Genomic DNA, 11,725 nt, shown 5'->3' with positions numbered 1-11,725 from the left:
GTTTCTTCCGTGTGCTCCTTCAGTTCTGCTCACAAACGTTCCTAAAAGCTTGTGGGCTTCCAGTAACAGCTTTCTTAGAATACTAAGGATATTACATGTTTCCTCTTTTAAAAATTTGTTCCAAGCCTGGCGGTGGTGGCGCATGCCTTTAATCCCAGCACTTGGGAGGCAGAGACAGGTGGATTTCTGAGTTCGAGGCCAGCCTGGTCTATAAAGTGAGTTCCAGGACAGCCAGGGCTACACAGAGAAACCATGTCTCGAAAAACAAAACAAAACAAAACAACAAAAAAAATTGTTCCAGCCAGGCATGGTGGCACATATCTTCACTCCACTTGGGAGTCAGAGGCAGGTGGATCTCTGAGTTTGGGCCAACCAAGGCTACATAGTGAGACCCTGTCTCAAAAACAAAAATTGTGTTTTTGTTTTATTTTTTAAATAATTTATTTAATTTTTTAAGATTTATTTATTATATGTTTGTGAGTACTCAGTTTACTGTTACTTTCTTCAGACATACCAGAAGAGGGCGTCAGATCCCATTACAGATGGTTGTGATCCATCATGTGCTCTTAAGCTCTGAGCCATCTCTCCAAACTAATTTATTTAATTTTTATTTCATGGGCATTGCTGTAAGGGTATAAAATCCTCTGGAAGTGGAGTTACAGACAGATGTGAACTGCCACGTCGGGTGCTAGGAATTGAACCTGGGTCCTCTGGATGAATAGCCTGAGTTCTTAATCACTGAGCCATCTCTTCAAATCCCACAAAAACTGTTCTAATGTTGTATTTGGGTACAGAAGTAAATGTATATACACAGGCTGCTGTACTGAAGTGATCTGTAATCACAATACACTATTCTCTTCTCAGAGATTGGCCCTCTCTGTTTTACTCAGGAAATTAATCTTTGTACATTTGAGAGTTCTTGTTGCTGTCTGAGGCAGGGTATCACTGTGTAGCCCTGGCAGGCCTGGAACTATGCCAGCCCTTTTCCCCATAGGAAGTAAGCTGTTTTCTCACTTGAGAACTGTAGGGTTTCAGAACCTGCAGGCAAGAAGTTAGGAAATGGACAGTTCCTACTGTAGTTGTTGCCCTTCAAGCAATGTTTTCTTCCTGATTGCGTTGCAGTCCAGTTCCTTCCTTTAGCTGTTTGTTATGTGCCCTGCCAGATCTTACCGTGATCAGCCGAGTGCACACTCTCAGGGGATTTATTGTTAATAAAACCCCACCATACTTTTTTTATTTTGAGCATCGTCTCACTAAGTTGCTCAAGCTGGTTGTGAATTCTCTCTGGCTCAGGCAGGCCTCAAACTTGTGACTGTCCTGATTCCCCCTTGCAAGGAGACCCATGCCACCAGAGCCTGGTGGCACCATTCATGCTGAAGTGGAGAACATTTATATGATTTACATCCTTGGTGAAGCAAAAGACTTTATCTCCGTCTTGTAAGACACCATGCTTTATGTGCATGCTGCAGCAGGCCGAGGGTTTGGGTTCCTAGGTACTCTGCTGTGTTTGTGACCAGAGAGCGCATGCCCTTGAGCAGGAACCGTCTGTAACTCCACTTCTAGGGAATCTGATACCTACCATCTTCTAACCTTCGAGCACACCAGGCATGCTTATGGTGCCCAGGCATACATGCAGGCAAAACACTCAGACACATAATAAATGAATCTAAAGAAAATGTCTGAGAAAGAGGAGTTCCCAGCTGGATGTGGTGGCACCAGGCCTTTAATGCCATCACTCAAGAGGCAAGGCAGGCAGGCAGGGTTCTTGAGTCTGAGGCTAGTCTGCTCTACACAGCAAATCCTGTCTCAAAAAAACAAACAAACCAGGGCTGGAGAGATGGCTCAGTGGTTAAGAGCACTGGCTGCTCTTCCAGAGGTCCTGAGTTTAACTCCCAGAAACCACATGGTCGTTCACAACCATCCGTAATGGAACCCGATGTCCTCTTCTGGTGTGTCTGAAGACAACTACAAGGTATTCATATACATTTAATTAATTAATTACAAAACCTAGTAGTTTGTAATTAATTAATCTGTGCCAGTCACTTCTCCGAATTCTGCACTCCAGGAATCCGTGTCTTTCAAGGATGTGACTGTGGACTTCAGTCAGGAGGAGTGGCAGCTCCGGGACTCTGAGCAGAAGACGCTGTATACGGACGTGATGTTGGAAAACTATGGCTACCTCCTCTCCATGGGTAGGAAGCGCCATGACACTCTGTATTTCCTCTTAGGATAACTAAGTCAGCAAACTCTCAAATTCCAGGCATTTTGGTTTGGAAAAGGGATATTTGATCTTTACCTCCTGCAGAAGGTGGAGTTTACTGTTACATGAAGGAGAGGCATTCAGATGCACACCTTAGTCATTTTTAGTATTTTCGACCCTTTGTACATGTAAGAGTGTATGCTGAGCAGGTCGCTTCAGCTCCCCGTGCCTACCCTCTGCTTCTGACTGGACATGCGTGTTACTACTGTGTTCCATCCTGGCTTCCCTGTTGTTACTTATTTTTTTCCCCTTATCAGGCTGTGACTTGTCTAAACCTGATGTCATCCTCAGACTGGAGAGAGGGCAAGAGTCATGGACGTCGTTTGCAAGTCATGTCTCCTTAGGTGAGTTTCTGACTTCAGACATAAAACTCAAAGAATCAGGTAGCATTGTATATCATTGAAGTGTTTTAAATGTTCTTAAAGGTTCCTAACTTTTGAAATGACCATCTCGCCTACAAAACTTAAAACACAATTCTGAGATGGGCATGTTTGACACCCTGGAGTGCTACAATTTCAGGGTGTGAACCACCCTACTCAACACATTTTTTAGGTTTATTTATGTGTATTTATGTGTATGTATTTTGCCTGCATGTATCTATATGCACTACTGGTGTCTGAGGCCAGAAGAGGGTGTCAGATTCTTAGGAACTGGAGTTCTGAACAGCTGTGAGCCACCATATGGATGCTGAGAACGTAACCTAAGTACCCTGCAACAACTCCTTCCGGTCCCCTGCACATCCCTTTCAAAAAGGAAGGATTGCCCTCCAGTCTATATTCTATGAAATAGAGATTTGCTGCTAAGTCTGTTGGCGTGTGCTGATAATCCCAGCACTTGAGAAGCTGAACTGGGGGATTGCCATGAGTCTGAGGTGAGCCTGGCCTACCAAGTGAGTGCCAGTCAGAGTTGCATACTCTAAGACAGAGAGGGCCCAGACGTTAAGAGCACTGGCTGTTCCTAGAGAAACTGGGTTTAGAAATCCTGGAATTCCTAGCACCCACTTGGCGGTTCACAACCAGTAGTAACTACAGTTCTGGGGGATCCAGTACCATCTTCTCACATTCTTGAATACCCAGCACACCTGTAGTGCACACACACACACACACACAGGTAAAACACATGAAATAAAATTTCAAGTTTGAAGCAAGCCTGGGCTACGTGAAATTTCATGACTTCAAAAACTGTCGTCATTGGACTGACTTTTCTAGTTGGTATTTTTTATTTTTCATTTTTTTTTGTGTGTGTGTGTGTGTTTTTTTTTTAAGATTTATTTATTATGAGTAAGTACACTGTAGCTGTCTTCAGACACACCAGAAGAGGGTGTCAGATTTCATTACAGATGGTTGTGAGCCACCATGTGGTTGCTGGGATTTGAACTCGGGACCTTCAGAAGAGCATTCGGTGCTCTTAACCGATGAGCCATCTCTCCAGCCCTTCATTTATTTTTTTTTATTTATTTATTTTTTTTTTTTTTTTGGTTTTCTGAGACAAGGTTTCTCTGGATAGCCCTGGCTGTCCTGGAACTCACTCTGTAGACCAGGCTGGCCTCGAACTCAGAAATCCACCTGCCTCTGCCTCCCAAGTACTGGGATTAAAGGCATGCGCCACCACTGCCCAGCTTCTAGTTGGTAATTATACCTAAGTTTTAAATAGATCATAATGGAAAGAAATATGTGTAGGCCTTTTGTTGTCTGCTGAAGGTTCTCTATTTTTATTTGGTTTGCTTTGTGACTTGGAAGTGGTTTGCTCTAGGTCTTCTGCATGTTAGACTGTTTTATCGTTTTTTTGTTCCCTTGGAAATTCACTAGTTGTTATTCTTTCCTAGGAGAAAACTTGAAATCAAGAGAGTTTTTTAACAAAACTCAAGGAACATGAAGATAAATACTCTAGATCATTTGTATATATTAACTCTAGACAAAAGATATTTACTCTAGTGAGCAATCCTGTTAATTCCAAAGACCTACCTCCTAAATATGACACTCATGGAAATGTTTTAGAAAATGCTTCAGAATTAATCCACTGTAATCTAAATCCCTGCAAGAAAGAGATTTAGCGAGTGTGATTGCTCTGTGGAATCACACCCAAATTACATTCAAGATGCAGGACATCTGACATCAAACCCCACACCCGGAGTCTGGAATCCTATAGGGATGCACTCGTGAAGATGCAGCCTGAGAAGGCTGTAACTGCAGCACAGTCATCTGGATAGAAGGTCTACAAGAAAGCATTTCTTAGGAAGGGAAGCTCAGTTATACTTAGTAGAGTGTGTAGAGAAGAAAATCCATCTATATATAACAAAAAGAAAAGGTCAGCAAATAACAAAAAACAATACACATGCACTGAATGTGGGAAATCCTTCTGCAGGAAGTCACTGTTGAGTCTGCATGTGGCAACTCACAAGGAGGAAAAGCTGTACCTGTGTCATCAGTGTGGAGGCACAATCAAAAGGACGTCATATCTCCGAGACCATCAGAGAGCTTGCACAGGAGAAAAGCCCTTTGTAATGAGTGTGGTAAGTCCTTCCGCCTAAAGACAGCCCTCACAGATCACCAGAGAACACACACAGGGGAGAAGGCGTACGAGCGTAAGAATGCCTTCCGACTGAAATCACCCCTTATTCGTCATCAGAGAACTCACACAGGAGAAAAGCCGTATGGTTGTAACGACTGTGGCAAATCATTCCGCCAGAAAACAACTCTTTCCCTCCATCAGCGAATTATACAGGGGAGAAACCCTATGTTTGTAAAGAATGTGGGAAATCTTTTCACCAAAAAGCGAACCTCACTGTCCACCAGAGGACTCACACAGGAGAGAAGCCCTACATTTGTAATGAGTGTGGGAGAGCATTCTCTCAGAAAACAACACTTGCTCTTCATGAGAGAGCTCATACTGAGGAGAAGCCCTATGTGTGTAACGACTGTGGGACGTTCTTCCGCCAGAAAGCTACTCTTGTAGCGCATCAGAGAACACATACGGGGGAGAAATCTTACGAATGTCCTCATTGTGGGAAGGCCTTTAGGATGAAATCCTACCTCACAGATCACCACAGAACCCCACAGGAGAGAGACCATATGAATGTAGTGAGTGTGGGAAATCATTCAGCCAGAAAACAAACCTCAGTCTACACCAGAGGATTCATACTGGGGAGAAAGCGTATGTGTGTAACCAGTGTGGGAAGTCCTTTCGCCAAAAGGCAACCCTTACTGTCCATCAGAAAATCCACACAGGGCAGAAATCCTTTGAGTGTCCTCAGTGTGGGAAAGGTTTCAGCCAGAAGTCCTACCTCATCTACCATCAAAGAACTCATACAGGAGGGAGACCCTATAAATGCAGTGAGTGTCTAAAGTGCTTTCGCCAGAAGACAGATCTCATTGTTCATCGGAGAACTCACACGGGTGAGAAGCCCTACGCATGCAGTGACTGGCAAGTCCTTTAGTTATAAGAGGAATCTCATTGTCCATCAAAGGATCCATAGAGGAAAAATGGAAATACAATAAAAAGGGGAAGTGATGTCTTTGTGAAGTCTTTAAAATATTGTTACCTTTAGTATCTAAAACAAAACAAAACAAAACAAAACAAACAAAACAAAAAGTGCTCCCATACATCATAACAGTTTTTAAGGCTCTATGCCACTGCTTTCTGGGATGAAATAGTTGCGGTCATTGTGGTTTTAGACTGTTCTGCTGACTTTGAATAAAGTGCTCCCATCTGGGCAGGGTAGAGCTCACCTAACGATGCTCACTTGGGTGGCAAAGCCAGGTCCACAGTTACAGTGCAGCTGACCTGCATACCAGCTTCCAGGCCAGGCAGGGCTTCGGACATGATAGAGACCCACTCAAAACAACAGAAAGGTGAAGTACGTGTAGGAACAGGTTAGAGAATGCTTACCAGCATTACTTCCCATAAGAGAATAAAAGTGAAGCTCACGGCTCACTGCATTCCATAGACTAAGAGATGCTCCTAACTTTCCTGTAAGTGCATTTGCATACTTTTATTTTAAGCATGTTTATTCGCATATTGTGCTTCTTAACATCATGCTTTCATATTTTAAAGATGTGTCAGTGCATTCTTTTTTAGCATTCCATTTGTAAGAATATATTTCAATCTCTCTAATGGTAGATATATTTATTTTTTAATGATATTGTCATAAAAATAACACTGTTGTCATAAATGTCTTTCTGTATTTCTGATTATTTAATACTAAACTGGAGTTTTTTTGCCAACATGTAAGTCGTTTTGGTTCTGGTATATTCTCCAGTGTATATCAGACCTTTCCCAAAATGATTCCAGTCTTTAGAGAGCTAAGTATAGGGCTGGAGAGATGGCTCAGTGGTTAAGAGCACTGACTGTTCTTCAGAGGTCCTGAGTTCAAATCCCAGCAACCACATGGTGGCTCACAACCATGTGTAATGGGATCTAATGCCCTCTTCTTGTATGTCTGAATACATTGTACTTACTTATAATAAATAAATCTTTTTTAAAAAAAGAATTATTTATGAGAGAGAGAGAGAGAGAGAGAGAGCACTAAATATAACTCAACATGAAACAGCAAGTCCAAGCCGGGTGGTGGTGGTGCACGCCTATAATCCCAGCACTTGGGAGGCAGAGGCAGGCGAATTTCTGAGTTCAAGGCCAGCCTGGTCTACAGAGTGAGTTCCAGGACAGCCAGGGCTACACAGAGAAACCCTGACTTGAAAAGAAAAGAAAAGAAAAGAAAAGAAGAGAAGAGAGGAGAGGAGAGGAGAGGAGAGCAGAGGAGAGGAGAGGAGAGGAGAGGAGAGGAGAGGAGAGGAGAGAAGAGAAAAGAAAAGAAAAGAAAAGAAAAGAAACAGCAATTCCAAACAGAATTCTTGGCGAGGGGGCTGGCCAGGGCACAAGAAAAATCTCACAATATGGTGCTGACTGTCCTGGAATTCTCTTTAGACCAGGCTGGCACCAAACTCCTATCTGCCTGCCTCCTGACTGCTGGGATGAAAGGCATATACTGGACTGGAGAGATGGCTACAGGTTAAGAGCACTGGCTGCTCTTCCAGAGGTCATGAGTTCAATTCCCAGCAAGCACATAGCTCACAACCATCTGTAATGAGATTTGGTGCCACCTTGCCTATAGGTATACATGCAGGCAGAACACTATATACATAACAAATCTTTTTTTTTTTTAAGTGTGTGCCCCTGTGCTTAACTGAAAACAGAACTCATTAACATCCATTCAAACCGGATCATGTCCCATCCCAGCTCCCTCCTCCCCTTCCCCCACCGAGAAAAGAAAAAAAAAAAACGTAGTGCACTGTCCAAAATGACAGGGGCTCAGCTTAGGCTGGGCAATAGAAAGATTTATTGAGGTGGGATATATAAATGACTCATCTGCCGGGCGGTGGTGGCGCACGCCTGTAATCCCAGCACTGTGGGAGGCAGAGGCAGGTGGATTTCTGAGTTTGAGGCCAGCCTGGACTACAGAGTGAGTTCCAGGACAGCCAGGGCTACACAGAGAAACCCTGTCTCGAAAACAAAAACAAATCCCCTCCACCCCAAAAAGACACATCCTACATTTCTTCCTTCCTTAGGCAAATGAGGCACCTGGCTACATTTCAATGCCCTGTGCTGATTTCCAGGCTGCTTCCGTCCCTTTTAACATGTAGCTGTGGTACATATGAAGGGCTCTTCTGGCCCTACATTTCCAGACTCTTACAGCTTCCTCCAACTCTGTAGCTACTTGCTTTTCTTAAAAAACAGCAAGCCTGTGCCGGGTGGTGGTGGCGCACGCCTGTAATCCCAGAACTCTAGGAGGCAGAGGCAGGCGGATTTCTGAGTTTGAGGCCAGCCTGGTCTACAGAGTGAGTTCCAAGACAGCCAGGGCTATACAGAGAAACCCTGTCTCAAAAAAACAAAATCCAAAAACAAAACAAAAAAACCCCAGCAAGCCCACACCCCACCCCTTTAGTCTCTCTCTCTCTCTCTCTCTTTCCCTCCCTCCTCTCCCTCCCTCCCTCTCCCTCTCTTCTTCCCTCCTTCCCTCCCTCCCTCTCTCTCCCTCCCTCCCTCTTCCCCCCCCCCCTTCTATCTCTCTCTCTCAGTTCCTCAGCATCTTTGAGCGTTCCCAAACACCTCTGGCTGTTCTTACTCTACCCTGAGCGACAGTGGCAGTTTCATGTTTACAATAAACTTTGCTTCTTTATATGCATGGAGTTGTCCATAGTGGTGGCTTCACCATGCCTTCACTTAGAGGTAATACTTGTTGAAAATGAACTTTACAGGCGAGTCATAGTGGCACAAGACTGAGGTACCAAAAGTTGAAAGGCTGATGCAGGTGCTCTGCCATGAACTCGTCCAGTTTGGGCTAAGCAGTACCATGGTTTTGAAGCCCAGCTCATCTGAGGCTAGTTTTGTCTATGGAAGTGCAATACATGCGGCGGTCATTAGCCATGGCTCAACACTTAACACAGAACCAAACAGGTATTCATATCTGAGAACAATGCTGTACAGCGCGTTGTTTTCGGGTTGCTTTTATGGCTCGCTTGTAACTACTAGTAAGCTCCAGAGTTCGTGCTAGAGTAGAGTTTGTCACATAAGGGCAGCAGGAGTTAAACTAGAGTCGCGCCTACACTGGGGTTGAGACGGTTTTCATATCCAAGCTCTTTGACTCACTGGGGCGAGAGGTTCATGAGTCTGGAGCCAGCCTGAGCGACTTAACCAGAGCCTGTGTTTCCATAAGAAGGAAAGTAGGCCAATGGATGGAGCTCAGTGCTTAAACACCTGCCCAGCATGTGCAAGGCCCCGAAAATCCCAGACCACTGCGGTTTGTTGGTCTTCGTTGTGTCTGAGTGTTCTGCTGGCATGTATCTGTCTGTGCATTGTGTGTGTAGTATTCAAGGGCCAGAAGTGGGTGTCATCACCTGAGACTGGAGTTACAAACGGTTGTGAGCTGTCATGTGGGTGCTGGAGTTCGTACACATGCATACACACATTCACTCCACATATGAAAACACACACACACACACTATACACATGAAAAAGAGTGGGGGGAGACTGATTTTAACTACTGATGCTGGCTAGGGAGGCATCACTTACTTTTAGAAGATAGCAGTCAGGCAGTGGTAGCTGGTGGTGCTCATTTATCCCAGCACTTGGGAGGCAGAGGCAGGTGGATCTCTTAAACTGGGTTCAAGACCAGCCTGGTCTACAGAGTTCCAGAACAGCCAGGGCTATACTGAAAAGCCCTGTCTCCAAAACAAAGCAAGAAAAAGTCAAAAAATGAAAAGGTGAAAAGATTTGCAGTATTATCTAGATGTTCAAAATTTCAAAAGCAAAATCTGTGTCAGAATTTAACAATGAAAACTGCCTTGCTGATTAATTTATACTTTCTAGTGAATTTAACTGTTTTATATAAATGAAGAACACAGGTTATATATCAACACGGGTCTTTGACATGAAAGCCAGTTCATGAATACAAAGTCACGATTCATAACAGTTTCCACATGAACTACAGTTATGGCAGCAAACCCTCCCCGCATTTCATCACACCGGCTAACCAGTCCTGGGAACCGTGGAAATACGTCATCTTGATCTTTTAAGTTTGATACAAGAATGTGAGAACATTGTAAGATTTCTCAGAAAACCATACTTTGGTATATATGGAACTCCATTTGCAGTTTATATTTAGGTTACCTGCTATGCTAGTTTTCAAATATAATAGCTGCAACCTGACAATTCTCCTTTGTGTATTTGTGTGTGTGTCCCTTTTTTAACCTGCATAGGAGGAAATGTATATGTGTGTGCACATTCTTTTGTGAGTGTATATAGAGGCCTGATATCCTTGGGTGCTATACACGTAGTTTTATTAGAATCATTCACTGTGGCCTGAGCTGGTCAGTGGGCACAGAAGTCCTGCCATGTCTACCTCCCCAGAGTTGGGATCAGAAGAATGACCAGCTTTTTATATGGGTTCTGGGGATCTGGTCCCCATGCCTCACGGGTAACCTTTACTCCCTAGGCCAAATCAGATACTGATATATATTATGCTCCCAGATGATATCAAATAACCCACTAAATTTGTTTTTACAAATAGTTTATCCAATTATATGACTATCTGTAGCAGAATTTTCTCCTAATTGACTGGATAATAAAGGCAAGAAGCCAATCACTAGGCAAGAAAACTGACTTTCGCTGGGCAGTGGTGGCGCACGCCTGTAATCCCAGCACTTGGGAGGCAGAGGCAGGCGGATTTCTGAGTTCGAGGCCAGTCTGGTCTACAGAGTGAGTTCCAGGACAGCCAGGGCTATACAGAGAAACCCTGTCTCGAAAAAAAACCAAGTCCAAAAAAAAAAAAAAAAGAAAGAAAAAGAAAAAGAGAAAGAAAGAAAGAAAGAAAGAAAGAAAGAAAGAAAGAAAGAAAGAAAGAAAGAAAAGGAAGAAAAGGAAGAAAGAAAGAAAAGGAAGAAAAGGAAGAAAAGAAAAGAAAACAAAACTAAACTGGCTTTCTGGTCTGACGGAGGAAGAGGAGGGAGGGGATAGGAATGCACTATTTTGGACAGTGAGGACAGAAGGAAAGGAGGTACCATGTATACTGGGAACTGTTAGATATGGTAGCAGAACTGGCCAGACTCTGCCACGGGAAGATAGATAACATAGAATAGCTGATGGGTTTTGTTATCTGTTGATTCCAAACTAAGACTAGTGTTTTACATTCATGATGACTCAGGGGAGCTTCAGGGGATAGACCCAGTATTGGCAGACGAGCAGCAGGGGGCAAGTGAACTGTGGGAAACTGGGCTGACAGCAGCTTGTGGATGGCCATGGGGGTGAGGGGACAGCCATTGCTGGCGTGAAGCCGGTGATAGTGTGGGTTGTTTTTTATTAATTACACGGTAGATGTAACTATATGTATGTATATATGCCAGTGTCTGCAAAGGTCCAAAGATGGCCTTTGACGTCCCTGGAGCTATAATTGGAGGAGGTGAGTTGCCCAGTGTGGGTGCTGGGTACCAGCCTCGTCCTGTCTTCTGGAAAAGCAGAGCACTCCTAACCACTGAGCAACACCATCACTCTTTTCTCGACCAGCAACTGCACACTAGGATCCTGTTCAACAATTTAGGAAGATTGTTACTATAAACCCAGTGAAAGGCCTCTGTTGGGGAGGTCACAGTCCCTGATGGGAAAGCTGTTTTGTTGAATTGTCAAGTGTTTGTTTGTCAAATGTCCATTGCTATCAGCTTTGGCAACCAAATGTTGAATGCCTACAGCCACATGCAAAATTCAGGGAACATTGTGGAACTTGGGCCAGAAAGAATGTGAGTAAAGTGCCTACTCAGTTCTAGACTCAGCCCAACTCATCCACCAAGAATCAACAGTTGGCCAGAGAACCAGCAAGATGGCTTGGAAAGCACAAGTTCTGGGTGCTAAACTGGAAGCTCTAGATCAGTCCCCAGAGACCCACAGTGTGGAAGGTACGGCCCAGCTCCACAAAGC

At 44.0% G+C, this 11,725-nt stretch overlaps 1 protein-coding gene across 1 annotated transcript; it reads left to right on the top strand.

The window, feature by feature from the left end:
* Positions 1-4,538: 4,538 nt before the first annotated feature.
* Positions 4,539-6,226, top strand: LOC127671936 (zinc finger protein 567-like). The gene is given in 3 exon segments (XM_052167061.1): positions 4,539-4,976; positions 4,979-5,311; positions 5,314-6,226. Coding segments are annotated over 3 exon segments (1,089 nt in total). The 5' UTR covers positions 4,539-4,603; the 3' UTR covers positions 5,697-6,226.
* Positions 6,227-11,725: the final 5,499 nt, after the last annotated feature.

Source organism: Apodemus sylvaticus, chromosome 1, assembly GCF_947179515.1.
Source record: "Apodemus sylvaticus chromosome 1, mApoSyl1.1, whole genome shotgun sequence".
Taxonomy (NCBI): Eukaryota; Metazoa; Chordata; class Mammalia; order Rodentia; family Muridae; genus Apodemus; species Apodemus sylvaticus.
Note: the sequence above shows the minus strand (reverse complement) of the source record. Positions and strands in the feature narration are given on the sequence as shown.